The sequence below is a fragment of the Phymastichus coffea genome, unplaced genomic scaffold (assembly GCF_024137745.1).
Source record: "Phymastichus coffea isolate CEN01 unplaced genomic scaffold, Cenicafe_Pcof_1.1 PCOF00030, whole genome shotgun sequence".
Lineage (NCBI taxonomy): Eukaryota > Metazoa > Arthropoda > Insecta > Hymenoptera > Eulophidae > Phymastichus > Phymastichus coffea.
Genome location: NW_026706841.1, coordinates 1,845,561 through 1,862,577, shown reverse-complemented (window position 1 = coordinate 1,862,577; position 17,017 = coordinate 1,845,561). Strand labels below are relative to the sequence as shown.

General features: G+C 44.0%; 1 protein-coding gene across 4 annotated transcripts in view; it reads right to left on the bottom strand.

The window, feature by feature from the left end:
* LOC131663040 (BTB/POZ domain-containing protein 17) overlaps nucleotides 1-17,017 on the bottom strand; it is a 355,591-nt gene that overhangs the window by 191,317 nt on the left and 147,257 nt on the right. For all 4 annotated transcript variants that reach the window (XM_058933095.1, XM_058933094.1, XM_058933097.1 and 1 more), the window contains one exon: nucleotides 7,766-7,933. In XM_058933095.1, the coding sequence (XP_058789078.1) occupies nucleotides 7,766-7,873 (108 nt within the window). In that variant the 5' untranslated portion in view covers nucleotides 7,874-7,933. The remainder of the gene's footprint in view (nucleotides 1-7,765; nucleotides 7,934-17,017) is intronic.

Below are 17,017 nucleotides of genomic sequence, written 5' to 3'. Positions count from 1 at the left end.
TTCGAAAGAAGCTGACAAATTGAACGACTACGAAATTTACAAAGAAGTCGGCTATTCTGCATTAGTATCTTATATTTCTGCATTTAAGGTGATGAACATAATTGTTCACGGTTATTTTAGAGCTCAGACTGTAAATTCTGAATATAATTTACAAACTCTCTTAAAAGAATTGAATTTTGCATTAGGAAGTACTGAAACATCTGAAACTTTGAAAATTCACGTATTATTGCAGCACTTGTCAGATTGTCTAAAATTTCTTGATAACAATGGCCTAGGTCTTTGGTCAGAGCAAGCAGGGGAATCGGTTCATAGAGAATTTTGTAAAACTTGGGAAAGCTTTAAAATTAATTCTATTGCAAATCCAAGGTATGCTGAGAATTTGAAAAGAGCCGTAGTGCAATTTTCATCGCTAAACCTCTAAGAATGTCTCTTCGTATATAAAGAAAACCTACTGTTTAATTAACTAATTACTCATGTTTTTGGAACTTCAACTGTAATTGTCATTAAAAATAAATATATTTTTATAGCTGTAATCTTTATTTTATTATATTTTCTCATCCTTTCAACGAATATGAAGAATAGTAATTTGATACTTTATATTTACAATAGTAAATCAGCTGGAAACTTCAATCGACGATATTTCACGAACGGAAGCAGCTTTGATTTCGGTTGAGCCAGATTTTCAACCTATAGGTACTCAGAAATAAAATGCCGTCAGCCGTTTTTGTCGTCAATTTAGGTCGAATTGTTCGGCCTTTCTGATCACCGTGTGGACGAATTAGACGCATGTAATCGCGAAATTCTTCGATGAAAATGTTCGGACGAAAAATTCGCCAGGCAAACGAAGCGTTGTGCCAAACATGAATTCTACAGAGGAAGCATTCGTATCAGCGCGAACGTGACAGCGAAGATCAAGTAGGATCGTAGATAACGTGCGCGTCCAATCAGTGTCCTGATGACACATAATAGCGGCTTTAAAAACACGGTGCCACCTCTCGATTAGACCATTTGCTGCTGGATGGAAAGCAGTCGTGCGAATTTGTTGACAACCAATGAAAAATAGTAAAGCCGTAAATAAACGCGATTCAAATTGTGAACCTTGATCAGAAGTTAAAGTTTTAGGTGTACCATATCGAGATACCCACGAGTCAAAAAATGCTCTACAAATAGTGTTGGCAGACGTTTCCTTCACGAGAACGGCCTCCACCCACCTTAAGAAACGATCTATCATTGTGAGGAAATATTCAAAGCCATTGTGATTAGGGAGTGGCCCTACAATGACAATATGTACATGGTCAAAGCGACCATCGGGTGCAACAAAGTGTTCTGGTATGAGTTTAACGTGTCACGAAATTTTGGATTGTTGACAATCCAAGCAACCTTTGCACCAAGCAGTAATGTCGCGATGCATGTCAGGCCATACGTATCGTTGTCTAATAAGTTGATCAGAGACTTTGGGACCAGGATGAGCTGCATTATGCATAAGTTCGAAAACTTTTTTACGCAGCGTTACTGGAATGTAAGGACGAAGAGCTTCACCTGACAATTCACAATATAAAGTGGTGTGGGCAGGACCCCATTAAATTTGCTTGAGATTAAGGGAAGTATCGGAAGATTCAAGAAGTAATTTGAGTTGTTCGTCAGTTTTTTGTTCTTGCGCAAGATCAAGCAGGTCAAGTTCCGACTCAATGCGTGAAAGTGAGTCTGCGACGAGATTTGCTGATTCTTATATGTATTCAATACGAGTAGTAAATTGAGCAATATAGGAAAGTTGACGAACTTGTCGAAGGGATGCTTTCTCTGATTTTTGCAAAAATGCATAAATTAAAGGTTTATGGTCCGTAAGGATTTTAAAATTGCGACCCTCAACTAGATGTGCAAAATATTTAATCGCCTCGTAGATAATAATAAGCTCACGATCGTAAGCGCTATATTTGCACTGAGCAGGGGAAAGTTTCTGAGAAAAGAAACTTAAAGGTTCCCAAACCTTTTCTGTCGATAACTGTTCTAAAGCTGCACCCATGACAAAATCGAATGTATCAGAGACGATGCGAAGTTCGGCGTCAAAGCGTGAATGAACCAACAGAGTCGCATTAATGAAGTCATTTTTAACTTTTTCAAATGCTTCTAGCACCTCAGGGGTCCAAGCGATCTCACGCATGTCGTTTTTGCGGGAATCGATAAAATACGAATTAAGAAGTGCCTGAGTGACAGCTGCGTGAGGTAAATTGCGGTGGTAAAAATTCACCATGCCGAGAAAACGGCGTAGTTCTAAAATAGTTTTGGGCTTTTGGAAACGGCTAATGGCTTCGACTTTTTTAGGGGTTGGGTGAATGCCCTTTGAATTGATGATATAGCCAAGAAATTCTAGTTCTTCGACTGCAAAAACGCTTTTTTCGACGTTGAGTTGAAGGTTGAATTTTTTAAGTATCTTAAAAATTATGCGAAGATGTTTATAATGTTCTTCAAGAGAGAAAGAGGCTATAATTATGTCATCAATATAGATGTATGCAAAGTCAAGGTCGCCGAGAACGGAATTGATGAACCGTTGGAACGATTGACTGGCGTTCCTAAGACCAAAGGGCATGTACATGAATTCAAACAAGCCAAATGGCATGATCATGGCAGTCTTAGGAATGTCTTCGGACGCAACTGGAATCTGGTTAAAAGCTTTACGGAGATCTAGTGCGGAAAAGAATTTTTCACCGTATAAGCTGCAGAACTATCATGTGAATGCGCAGTGGGATATTTGTCTGGAATGGTTACTGCATTAAGATGGCGGTAATCACCACGTGAGGTTCAACCACATACACTGAATGAATAGCTGCTTCTTTCAAAATGCCTAAAGTATAGATGTTTGAAAGAGGATCTATTAACCGACGTTTATTTAAATCGACTAACAAGCTGTAATACGCTAAAAGATCTGCGCCAATAATTGCAACAGGCACATCGGCAATGCAAAAGTTCCATCTATAAGACGTTGCAAACCTAGGTTAAGAGTGCAAAATGACTCGCCGAATGTGTTTATGCGGGAATTGTTAGCGGCAAATAATTTAAATAAAGACGGTTTTACACGTATCTTAGGATCAGCAGGAAGCAGGGTGATATCTGCACCTGTGTCGATCAAAAATATTTGGCCGGAGATACGGTCATGAACATGGAGACGATTAGATGAACTAATATCTTCTAAGACAGTCTCCATGGCTGAAGGTGAATTTAGTTTTTTGACTGCCATTCCGCATATTTCGAGCACCAGGATTTGCACGAAATTGAATTATTTGGATATTTCCTATGAGCAATGCAGAGACCTGAGGAATGAGGACCTCTAGATTTACTACGGCTTCTGTGCTGATTAGGTTTAGAAGAACAATTTGCGCAAGAAGGCTGAATTCAAGGGTTGGGGACGGAAGGAACCTGCGAATTTTTGTTGAAAGTTTTAAGGAGAGCATCAAATTTTTGCTCGAGACGACTGATCGCGGTATCTGTGTCCGTAACGGAATGAGCTTTGATGGAAGACGCGTTAATATGCGTGTCTGAATAGCTAGCCGATTCAGTTAAGCCATCAGCTGCTTCTGCTAACTGATTAAGATCGGTGCCGCCCGAGGCAATTAAGATATCGCGATGAAGAACAGGTAATTGATTGAGAAAAATTGATTTGATGATGTCATCACACATCCCATTATTAAGTTTCCTAAGTCTGCATAGAATTCTAGAAGGTTTTCCATCGGTTAAAACCTGGCCTTTTAATAACTTGCGCAAATTACATTTTGCGGAGGATGAAAAAGTGGATATAATCCTATCTTTAGCTCGCTGATAAGCGTTAGGGGGCTGAGGCTCAGTAAAAAGTATGTCTGTAATACAAGCCATGGCTTCACCATCCAGTGACAAGCATAAATAATCGAGTTTAGTATTGTCAGCCGTGACGCTAGCATGACGAAATGCGGCTTCAACTTGACGGAACCATAAAAGCGGATCCGCATGTAACTTCGGGGGAATTTTGGGGACCCGGGCCCCTTCGATACGAACTTCGTGACATAAATTATTGTTATTAGATATTTGATTGCGAGCTTCAGAGAGCTGTTGAAAGCGCGTTTGCATTGTATGCATTTGAGTTCTGAGTTCTTCGATTTGTTGCATTTTTTCGCGAAGCGCAGCCTCAGCTGCAGCAAGGGCTTCTGCCATGCTGACTAGCGAGAATGAGTAACTAACAATCTTTCGCCACAGACGTATTACAATGTACACTTATTCCACGTACGCAGACGTGTTACAAACACATACGCAGACTAAACCTGAAGTATGTACAGTATGACCTATATTACGCACGCAGGCGTATCACAAACACTCACCCAACTAAATTTTGACTAAGTGGGCAAAACTTAATTAAACTGAATTGAGCCCAAAAATAATTGAAAATCATATTATATTTTGATATTTAAATATTAGCATATGGTTTCTATGTATGCACTAGCATTAGATATGCAAAATTATGTTTGAACAACGCAAGGTTATGTACATGTCTAAACATTAAAATGTAATCAAGTATGTGAGAGTATGAACTTCGACTGAGTTAATGTTGAAAGCAAGTTGATTTTAGTATACCGCACATATACAACTATGTGAGGTTGTGTGAATATGTACATAAACCTGTATTGCTATGTGACGAAAACACAAAACGAAAGTTGATATTTATATATATGTATACTGAATGTATTTAAGCTGTGCATGTGCGTATTAGGTACTTCCGAGAAATAAAGCACTGAAAATTAACTCGTGTTTACAAAGTCGAATTCTTGAAAGAAGTCGCCTGTATACGCGGTTAAGAAAAAGAAATGAACACAAGGTACATAACCGAGTAAAGGTGTGATGTGGAATGACACGCGCGAAAGATTATCTGAATGCGTAAATTCACGTGGATTGTGATTAAATGCTTAGAATAAAATTAAACATATGTAAATGTGAAAATTTTCACAGGCAGGATTCACAAAAGTGAGCGCGAAAAGTTCTACTTTTCGAATGTACGCCAATGAGCACAGTTCTGACAAGCGCTGTTATGTTAAATATGGCGCCAAAGTTTTGAAATCGCTTTTTGTTTTTTCAAATGGCGTTAACTTTTCGAAAACTTTTCGCGATGAAACACTTGAAATTATAGAGAACGCAATTTTACCTTAAAATTAAAACGCAAGTATCGATGTGAAACGGGCGGCCAACCAAGCAGAAGCCCGTGTGTCGAATGAGCGGCAAAATCACAAGGACGAAACTTCAGCGAGAGTGCAGGAGTTTTCTCCACACGTATCGGAAAATCCACTCGAAAATCCGCGGAGTCGGGGTCACCAATGTGGCGAAGCCTCCTAGGCAGGCCTACTTCCTATGTATGTATATGTGTGAATTTCTAGGGAATGAATGGATGTCCAAGTGCGAATAACTATATTTATTAACCAAGATATATGTGTTATCACCATGACGGTCCGTGAGGCAGTGCCCAGATGTTCTCTCGCTCGCCGCTGCAGCGCTCTGTGTCCCCTCTCCTCTACCGAGAGAGATGAAATATCGCATACCCTACATGATACGCACTAGTAGCGCCATCTCTCTGACTTTGCACGGACTTTTCAAACGACTCTCGTATGTATATATTGCAACGGTAGTCGATTCGATCAATCCATTCGTTTGCGATTCGGTAGCACTCGCAATGTTGGAGCGAACGTCTAAGAGAGAGAGGGGGTGCGCGAGAGTTCAAAGTTTCAGTTCAGCCTCAACTGTTACTTGAGAAAGTACCGCCAATTAGTTTTCACCATGTTTTGCCGTTTTACTAATCAAAAGTTGTTCCTGGGATTTTTTGATACGTGCGCCAGTGATTGCAGATAATAGAATAAGACATAGCAACAAGCAGACAGCAGTATTTGTTAGAGCAACAATTGTTTGTGAGTGAGGCACCGTAGCTGGTTCGAGAGGAGCACCTTCAGTATTTTGCTTCAACAATTATGGCTGATCACCGTATTTGCACCGCAGGGTAGGTGCAATTCCCTTTTTCTGCGCGACAAAATATTCACGAGAATATTTTGTCTATAGCGACTGTTATTTTTGTATTCGCGCCGAGCGTTAGTTTTCGCGGTAGAATTTTGAATTCTCTCTCTCTCTCTATCTCTCTCTCTCCCCGTATTACTGTTAAACATTGTAAATCCTATTCGCGTGCGTTAGTTTTTCAGCCCATCCAAGACTGTAATTTTTTAGTCATAAACGATATTAATTTTATTCGCCGTATTACGTTATTTCGTTTCCTATTAGTTTAACGGAACTATCACCGGTTAATTTTTAAACCGATTTCATCTAGGGGATCAGTTGGAATAAACATTAAGTCACTCACACCTAAGATAGATCGTGTGTCAGAAGTCAGGTGACTGGAGGTGAGTTCAACTCGGTTAGAAAGAAGACATCGGAACGAAAGTATCAAATGTAACGGCGAATACACGTATACTCATACGTGTTTAACGGAGCAGCGGTGAGCTCTGCATCGTGGGAATTTGTTCTTTTGTAACGGAGAATCTCAGCTAGGCCGATCTCATCCGTTTGACTCTAGCAAATGTCCGTGCGCCGCGCCAGGCTGAGAGTGTGTGCTTTTGGTACACACACTCATGCTTGGACCTTTCTTTTACGAGGTGCTGAACACGGGCTAAGCTAACGACTGGAGCGATGCAGATGGCGCAGAAGAAGAGAGAGAGAGAGCGCTCGAATTGGGGATCGCCGCGGAAAAGTTCGAGAGTCTCTGCTAAGCTATAAGCAAAGGAAGTCGCGCGCGCGGATTATACCGAAAGGTCACGGTTTTTCCAAGTTGGCCCCGCGACCTCGTTGACGATCGTTCGTTTCGGAGACACGCCTGGTGCGCAGACGAGTATTGGAGCGTGAGGCTGGCTCGCACCCAGCCGTGTCCCGAAGTATACCCGGCACCGGTGCGTGTGGGTAACTGGCGAGGTGCGCGGGTGCGCGCGCGGGCAGTCCGGACGTGCTGAAGTACCGAGCAACAAAGAGGCGGCAGAGACAACAGCAACAACAATCAACGAACGAGAGGACGAGAAGGAGGAAGATAGCGACGACAAAAAAAAAAGAAAATACCAGCGAGACGGTCAGCGAGGAGCACACTAGTGACGTCACGGTGCAGAGCGCTCTAGCCGTCGGAGAGGCTGAAGGTCGAGGTCGCTGCCGTGTTTTTTTCTTCTCTCTCTCTTGCATGTTTGGGCGCCAGTTTATGGCTGGTAGCACGGCAGACCTGCTGGCTACCCGTTGGTAGTCTATCAGCGAAAAGTGTTTGTCGGGCATTTGTTATAATATTTAGTTTTCACAAGGGAGTCGGCCGGCTGATCAGCCACCGATTCACCTTCGCGTTCGCGTTTGTTATTGTGCCGCTCGTAGTGTATAAGTCCGAGGTCGCCGTATTGTAATCGATTGCTAACAATTAAACGACTAGTGTGTTAATCCGCTGTTGTGTTTATTCGCCGCTGTATCACTCCTCATCCCGACTTCGAATCTATGCGTTTAACGTGTTTATGCTCGACGCGTTATTCAGTCGTGGGAACGTCTTTTGCTTCCCGAATCCCCGAAAAATTATTTGTGCGGACGGTCGCGAGCAACCCAGACGGGTACGGCCGGAATTCACCGTTACACTTTTATAAACTTTGTTTCTACTAGCTAATCCACCCCGTTACAATATATATATAATGAAAATCGTAACAAACTAATTATAAGTAAACAAATTTTTATGACAACAGTATACCTCAACTATATTCATATTTTGCTCTTCAGCATCTTTCACCAATGAAATTGAAGACTTGCTTAATACACATGACTGTTGGTTCCCATGAATTTTGTTCAAATTATCCATTGATATTATTATATCTTGTTTACGATGTTTCAATCTACTTCATACTTATTAGTGTAATTTCTGAAATAATATATATAATTTTATTTATGTTTATGACATTTTATTGTTTTAGTATATTTTGTCTTAATTCTCAAACTGAGTATTTTAAAACAATGAAGAATGGATTCAGTACAGATATTAGTAGTAATTGCCTATCTTGCTTTTTTGTAAGGACTTAAAGGACACAAAGAAAATTATATGAATTATATGACATTAATGTTTCTATTATATCTCGACACAGTAGTCCAATCTTATATTTTTTTTTGTTTATATAAATAACTAATTTTTTCCTAGTACAGTTTACTTATTGTTAGTGACAAGAGTATTTGGTTGATTTATAGCTGCTCTGTCCCATTGTTTATTACCCTTTACGTAGTTATTCAGGGTTGTAGAATAACTCTTGTCAAACTAGATATTTGACAATAATCTATAGATTCAATATCAAAAATTCTAGTTTAGTAGTTCTAGTAAGCACTAGTTTAAGTACATTTTTTTAAATTTTACTTTTTTTGTTGTTACGCGTCGCGATTTAACTGCCAAAAAATTGAGCTGTTGTTAAGCTCATCAATATTTTCGCTTATATAACGTATTTCTATGTTCGCTCAATTACTAAATCAAGGTCCATATAATTTTTACATCTCAGGACGTAACATTTCCATAGCCCAATCTATACTATCGATAAGATATTAACATATGAAAGGTATAATCATGCTGTTTAACACTAAACCCACCAACATATTATATATAACAATTCTACCGAATGGCGGTCAAATGACCGCTTTTGAAATAAACTGCGACGGGGGAGAGGGAGGGGAAAAATAATAGACGGGTATTTTTCCGGTCTCGCACTGTCGCCAGCGGCGCGCAGTCAGCCGAGACAACGTATGCAGCTTTATTTTTTTATTTCGTTGGGCGCCAGCTACCGTGCTCTCGCGTTAGGAGAGCAGGTAGCGCTGCAACGTTGGCTGGTTCTCGGCAAAGTCCTGCTGGTCGCTGTGAGGTCGGGTGGTTTCCCCGTTGCCTCCCTCCTCGTCGCCGTCGGTGTTCTTGCGCGCGTGGCCGGCTATCACCTGTGAAGAATGAAGCGGGAGCGCGAAGTCCTAGGCTACGAATTCGTTCGAGTTTAAAGCGTATCGAGCGAAAGGGGAAAGGGGGGCAACGGGTGGTTTACAAGGCCACCCACGGCTGCGGCTCGTTCGGCTAGCTAGATGTAGTTCGGGGCATGGCGGTTCCTAACCCAGAAGCGGGTACATCGAGGGGGGGCGTCGCAGGGGCGCCCCGACTGACGGACTAGTGGTTTAGGGGATAGCTCCTTCCGTGGACTGGTGGCGTGGTGGCCGCGACGGCGGCTATCGGCTAGGTGACAATTAGGGTATTCGCGCACGCGCTTACCGACCTCAGACCGATCGCGAAAGCTACGAGGGATGAGGCGATCAAGTGGGTGCAGTCAATAACAACTCAGACTTAAAATAATTCAGGTTTATTCGGCAAAAGAAAACTTCCCAGGTCAACCCCAGTGATCTATCCCTCGCGATGGTCAGCCTGGTCTAGGTTACTGGGGGACGCGAGTGGCGTACTACGACGCGAAGTCGGTCTAGGCAGACAATAATTCAGTTGAATACTTCGGACTTCGGATACGATTACACGATGTCGGTTTGTTTACTCGCGGCGAAAATTCCAGTTCGTTCAAGGCAAATACGTGAAGGAATTCGGTCGGTCACGCGAAGGTTAGTTACTGTTCACGGTGCTGTTGGCACTTCGTAGCAACGATCGCGAGCAAAATAAAGGCGACAATGTATCCGAATTCTGCCGGTCGAACGAAGGTCTAGCACGACTCGTGTAATGTTTAGGTCGACTCGGGAAAGGAATTCATAGACGCGCACTCTAAGGAAAACTCGTTTCTCGGATGACAACAGTACGGCGACACGTAAAACGATGCTCGGGAGGTCGGTGGCAAAAACATGCGCAGCAACGGCAACGGGCGCGCGAAGGTCATACGGCATACCCGCGCGCGGATATTCGGCGATCATGCGACAATTTCAGATGCGGGACAATGAAACGACGTGACAAAGAAAAGCTCGGAGACAACGGCAGACATATACGATCACAAGGCGTAATGCGCGCGAAAGTCATGCGACACTCCCGTTCCGTAATTACGCGGCAACTTCGTCTTGCGGACAATGATAATACAACGGCTCGATAAAAAGATTTTCGGAGGTCAGCAATGAATGAGCGCGAATGTTATATTATCGAACGCGCGAAGGTCGTACGACACTCCCGAAACGCGGCGGTCGGCAATGCGCGGCAATCTCGCGATCATCGGTCATACAAAGAAAATCAGTAGTAGGAAAAGGTACTTACTCCTGTTAAATTTTCGGGCAATTACTATCGCGGCTACGGCCGCCAAGGCCGCTGTAGCAGCCGCTACTATTGTCGTATGCGTCTCCGTTATTGGTACTGTCGTTGCTTCACTAATCTATTTTTCTATCGCTGTTTTTCTCACTACTCTCACTGCTTTTCTCTGTACTCACTGCTCTCACTACTTCCTTTTCTGTACTCACTTTTCTCACTACTTCCTGCTCTATATTCACTACTTTCACTACTTCCTCTACTACCCTCACTTTTCTCACTATTTTCGCTTCTAGTCACACCTCTATCTTCGCTTCCGATTTTCGCTTCTAATCCTTACTTCTCTATTCCCTCTGCTTTATCTATTTCCTCTGCTTTTCTGCTTCTATCTGTTTTCACTTCTCGGGTACCGCGCGTCAGCGAGGCTCGGCGGGACTACTCACCGTCGAGGCTTAACGGTTACTGGCGCGCCGTTTTTCGGCGACACGCCGCTTCTCCTAGCTTACTTCCCCTTAGTTATTGTCGATTGGCTGGCTTGTTGCTAAGCCGGGTCTCAGCGCCGTCTATATTAATGTTCTTTGCCCGCGCAATTTGTTTATTGGTCGGTTCTTTGCGCCTAATTTGCCTACTGGTCGCGAAGATAGCGTCGGTTTTCACTCATTAGTCCGACCACCCCTAAGCTGATAACGATTGGCCAGTCAACTAGCGTCGCTTATCTATCCTCTTCTATCCATCGCTCGTTGGTCTTACCGATTCCCCTCGCTCGCTTCCGATCGGTCTAGCATCGGTGGTCTCGCTCGCTCTCACGCTCTCGATCGCTCCTACTTCTAGTCTAGCTAGGCCTGCCTTAACTAACGGGGGCTCGCGATCAGCTGATCGCGGCTGGAAACTTTAGGGGCTTCTAGCTTCCCGGGGGAGGGTCGGATCGGGTCGTGAGTGCGCGAGGGGTTGTACGCGAGCGTAATGGTCGTGCGAATCGGTCAGGGAGACTTCTAGAGGCCATAGTTCGCCGCGAGATTCGGAAGTGCGTGGGCGGGTGTATGCGGTCGTGGTTGTTCTGCCGCATCGTGCCGGTAGTGTATAATTTTTCGTGTGATAACGCATCATCACAAAACAATTATAGTCTGTAACAGTTCTATCGATGAGCTAGTTTATTATGTCACTGAATCACTGCAACCCGTTAAACTCATCTATCTGTTTACATCAATGAGCATATTAAACGGCGCCACCTCACCTATTATTTGTTGTCTTAGTAACAGAGACTAATTTCATGACCATATAAGGAGCGTGACGACACAGATTGATAGATATAGATATAATGATTTTTGTTATCTGAATAAAATATGTTAACTTGACGTAATTTTGATATTACAAAGTATTTCTTATATAGATTTTAGTACATAGATTTAGAATATAATAATACGAAGTGCGTTTAATTATTAAATAATCAGGAATTTTAATATGCAAAGTTAATTTGTTTATTACACTATAAAAATTAACGATTAAAAAAATGTAAATATTCCATATTCAAAATGAATATCTGAAGAACATGAGTAAGAATTGGTTTCTTTAATAACAGTGTAACAATAACTGTTATTAATAAATCAACAATCAATAATTTATTTAAACATTAAGTTGTATATAGAACGAAAGCGTTAATTTTATATGTAATAATGATAACTTTGTAATTTATAAATCTTAGATAATTAATCTAGTAATTACGTTATAAGATTATAGAAAAAACCGTTACAAATATGAAAAGTTGTTATAATTCAAATGTTATTAACTAATTTGAATATTTCTTGTTAGAAATTACTTCTAAAATTAATAAACAATAAAGTTATGTAAAAATTTAATATTGTTCTATTGTAAATATTGTAATATTGCATTAATTAACTTTATTAGTTAATAACTTTTGACGATATTATTTGTGATAATTGTAAATTACACTAAATCGACCAATAACTAATTTTGTAAAGTTTATATGTGTTGTGACGGTGAACGTCATATTAGCGCTAATAGCCTAACCCAGTGGCTGCCCGCGGGGGCAGCACCTACCGGGAGACGAAAAACGTATTGAGAGAATTCGGCACGCGACGAGGCGGAACGCGCGCAATTGAAAATGAACTAGTAAAGGATTAACTACCGATACGGAGAGTCGCCAGTGAGGGATTAGCCATCGACACGCTTGGCCAAAAGTGCAGGATTATCTACCGATACGGAGAGCCGCATATCAGAATAATTACCGATGGCAAGGCCGTGCCGCATAACCTTCTGACGTCGTTCCGAGTGTTCCTGGGAGCGTGAAGACAGATCAGCTACGAGGATCGAGGGGAGATAGTTGACGGAACTGAGTGTGTACGAGTGTATGCGTGAGTGGTGAGTTTCGCCATCGAGGGCGAAACTGCGAGCGAGAGACACCGCAACCGACAATCGGACAGTGCACAAAGACACAGCGTGTTGTACGAGATCCCCCTTCCTCCCTTGCAATCCGTGCGAGAGCTGAAATAAAAAGGTAAGCTGGCCAGCTTAATTGCGCGACCGTGATATAATTGCTAAACAATAATCCCTCGACTCGATGAAAAGCGTGCATGCAATATCTTGGCTAACGAAGAGCGGCGAGCGTTCCGACACTGTATGTTGTTGTCGAGCGAGCGCGGTATGTAAACATAAACACGCGGGCCGAATGTAATGTAACATTCAGAAGTAATAAAGAGTTTTCGTCTGTGATATTAACCAGTACTTTCGACGTGTTTATTTCGTATCCGTAGTTAGTTGGTTGACTGACACCTGTTCCCTCTTGCTCTCCGACTTCCGTATAGAACATAGGTAATTACGTGCGCTTTTCAATACGATTACGCGGATAAAATTAATTAAACGGTTTTCACCCCGTTACTTGGCGCCCAACGCAAAAGAACCTATGGTGTTTCTGATTGTTCAAAACACCAGTTTTTAACAGTGACCTTGCGCTCAGTCAACCAGCGACTTAGGTGGCAATCAAGTGTTGTTGTGCACACTTGATATTGAAGGCAACAAGAGTAAACATAGCCTGTTAGCTGTTAGCTTGCGAAGGCCCGCCGCGGCGTAAAATTGTAAACACTAGCTGTAAGCGCGTGCGAGTGCGACCGAACGACTCTTAGTTAAGCGTAAACACCAATGAAATTTGAAAGTTGTCGCAAGTCAATAATATTGTACCCATTGGCCCGGGGAAAACTAACACCGGCAACTTTCAAACGAAATTAACTCAATTTGATAATTTTATTTGATATCGTGTTGTCTCAACGTAAATGTTTTTTTTAAATATTATTAGCTGCGGTTATTGGTGATTACGCGCAGCTCGTTATAATATTTTAGATACTAACCAACACAGCCGCGCTAACAAACAGTTAGCACGACTGATATGTAGGATCATTATATTGCGCAATAACGAGCGAATAGTCTTTCGGCAGATAAATTATTAAACGCCCTTGATCAAGCCTAGTGTCGTCTAATAAAATTTTTTTTGACTTGCGTACGGATTTTAATACAGCACTCGCACTCGCACCACGCGTAACAAACGTGTAAATTTCGTGTGAGATTAGTCGCAAGATAACTAACAGAGGAAAATGGACCGCACTCAAACAGAGATAGAAAACTGGGTGTTGACGCTCCAGGAGGAGGAAATCGATGAGTACCTCGAACACCTGGAGCTTAAAACAAGCGGAAACAAGCTCTCGAGAGCTGGACGTCTGCAAAGCTGGTTGCTTGGAGACTACTCCGCGACGCATTTTGCGGAAGTCGACAACCGGCCCAGCAATCCGGCAAAAAGGGGAGCCTTACGCTCGGACCTGATAGTATCCCTATGCACGGAACATACAGCATCCGAGCAAGAGGGAGAACACCCGCTAGCCCAGCTGATGCAGAGTGCGGAAGTAATATCGCGAGTACAAAAACCTGCGATAAACATCGCGAATGTCCTGGACAGCGGCGAGAATACGAACAGTAATAAATGTATTAAGATAACGGCTGATGATGGCAGCTAGTTCCAACTCACGCCGGTATTCGCGGTGATGATACAAGACCTCATTTTCCGGTCCAGAGAAAATGAGAAGAAACTTGGAGCTGCTATCCACTGAGAGTGAATGTGTCGAGTCTAACAAAAGTGTTAAACCAGATTTACAGTAACTGCAGCAATGTAAAGGACCAACTGGACGACCTGTCTGCCAGGATGAACGCATTGGAAAACGCCAAAAACAGAAATATACAGCAAGACAATGCGAATAATTCCTGTGAAATGCGTGAACAAGAGAACACGCGTAGAAGCGTAGCATTCCAGGACACCTTCACATGCCATTACGACACCAAGCTGCCCCAAAGTACTCCAGCTGGACCCAGACAGAAGCCCACGGGGGCCACCGGCACCCCCCGCCAGACGCTCCCTTTCGGAGAGGGTGGACAGCATCAACTCAGTGGAGTTAATGCTGAAATGGACAACCACCCACCGAGCACGTGGTCATCTCAGCAGACATCAAACCCGTGGTCGACAACAAGGGACGTTGGTCGCATTGTCCGAGGATGGAAACTCAGGTTTTCAGGAGAGGGCAATGCAAGCATCGACACCTTCCTGTCAGGCTGGACAACTCGAGGAGTAGCGCAGGACTCACGGAAGACGAGATGCTCCTAGCCGTATCCGAGCTACTCGTCGGTCCTGCCCTTATCTGGTACGAGTCGATGAGGGAGGAATGGCTCTCCTACGCAGATTTCGAGGCAGACGCGAGAGAGTGGTTTGGGCCAGCGTGCAGTAGCAGCAGCGTTTAATGAAGGAGATTCAGAGCCGATATCGGGGCCCAGACGAACCAGTGAACGTCTACCTCGCTAACATGATGGGCCTGATGAATCGGCTGAACCCTAAAATGACGCCTGATAGTCAGTTGGACCTGCTACACGCCTATCTTCTCCCGGACATTCAAGGTCAAATACGGAGGTCCGAAGTGAACTCCATACGGGTGGTGCCGGATCCACAATCAACATTGTACCCGGAATTAGCGTACCACCCTCGCACCGATGGAAGCAAGGGCCGCAAAGGTAAAGTGGCATCTGTGTCCGGTTATAAGCCAGAAGTCAGCAACAGGTTGGACTGTATGGAGAGAGTGCTCGAGAAGGTGACGCACCAGATCGTCTACACGCCAACGCCCTCGGGGGCGGCACCTAGTCCGAGCCTGGAGGCAGTTAATGGCGAAAAGAAGGCTCCGCCCTCGGATGTACTGAGCCAAGTGCTACTATCTCTCAAGGAGATAGTGGAAGGGATGAAGAATAACTTCGCCGGAAAAAACCTGACGAGAGCGAGAACTCCCCTAGTGACGCCAATGATGAACGTGGCGGTGGAGTGAACGCGGAGAGGAAGGGTAATGACGTTAGTAAAGCCCAAGACCCTGGACCGGCCGAGGTGGTGTCGAATGGATCGCACACGTCCTCGGGGGCGCGGGTAATGGCAGATAAACCGTCAAAGGGTATCGACGTTAGTAAAGCCCAAGACCCTGGACCGGCCGAGGTGGTGGCGAATGGATCGTACACGCCCTCGGGGGCACGGGTAGCGGCAGATAAACCGTCGAAAGGTAATCCATGGAAACTCCGATCGTCCGAACCAAGGTGGTTCGGACGACAAGTGACGTCACTCTACCACGCGAGAGCACAGTGGTTAGCGCTATGGTGTACAAGGAGCAAAGCTGTGGAGCCGTCGAAACTGTTTTCCGATATTCCCCGGAACAGGAGACGTGTTGGTGGCTGCCGGTAAAAATAGAGGAAATAGAGACTTCCAGATACGCGCCTTCCTATGATCCAGGAGCTTCCACCACAGCCATGGGTAGTAATGCTCTGCAGATAGCTTCTGTGCTAGGCGTCAGATTGGACACCACCCACGCGGGTACAGCAGGACTACCAGACGGTCGTAAGTTAACGATCGTTGGACACGCCATGTTGCCGTTCACCGTGGGGTAGATGACGATGCCGACGAGAATAGCTATCCTTCCTACCCTCGTCGATGAATGTATCCTAGGAGTGAACTTTATTAGCTTATTTAGAGCAGTACTTGATCCGGACGATGATACATTACTGCTCAAGAAATCACAAACCAAGATGAAACTAGAGGTAGCTAGTTTGGAGGCTGGTCCGAGATTAGCTACTATCGGACTAGCCGAGGTAACAGCCTCTCAACGGGCGATATTGCAGAGGACCATCGGCGAGGCCTTATCGCATGCCCCCGTGGGGCTAGGATGCGCAACAGGCGTTGAACACGAGATTCGGGTCGGTGATACGGCACCACTCAAGACCGAATCTCGATCCATCACTGCCTTTACAGTACCCGAACTGGGACATTCCCAGTTCGTACGAATGCCATTCGGTCCCTCGTACGTCGACGCCTTCTTCCAACGGTTAATAGATAGTGTGATCGGACCTGAGCTTGGCGATTTCGCCCTCACCTATTTGGATGATATCATAGTAGTATCGTCGAAATTTGAAGATCACCTACGACATCTTAAAACCGTATTGGATAGGTTATGTCGAGTCGGACTCTCGATTAAGCGAGAGAAGAGCGTCTTCTACAAGCCCGAGGCCACATACCATTGGTTTGTTGATTATCCACGACGGAACCGGAAGACAAGATGACGACGAGACTTCTACCACCGAGGGAACTAAGGCGACGAGCGTCCCGCCTAATGCGAGCGATGCGACAATACGCGGAAACGGATGCGTCGACACTACGGGTGACACACTCCG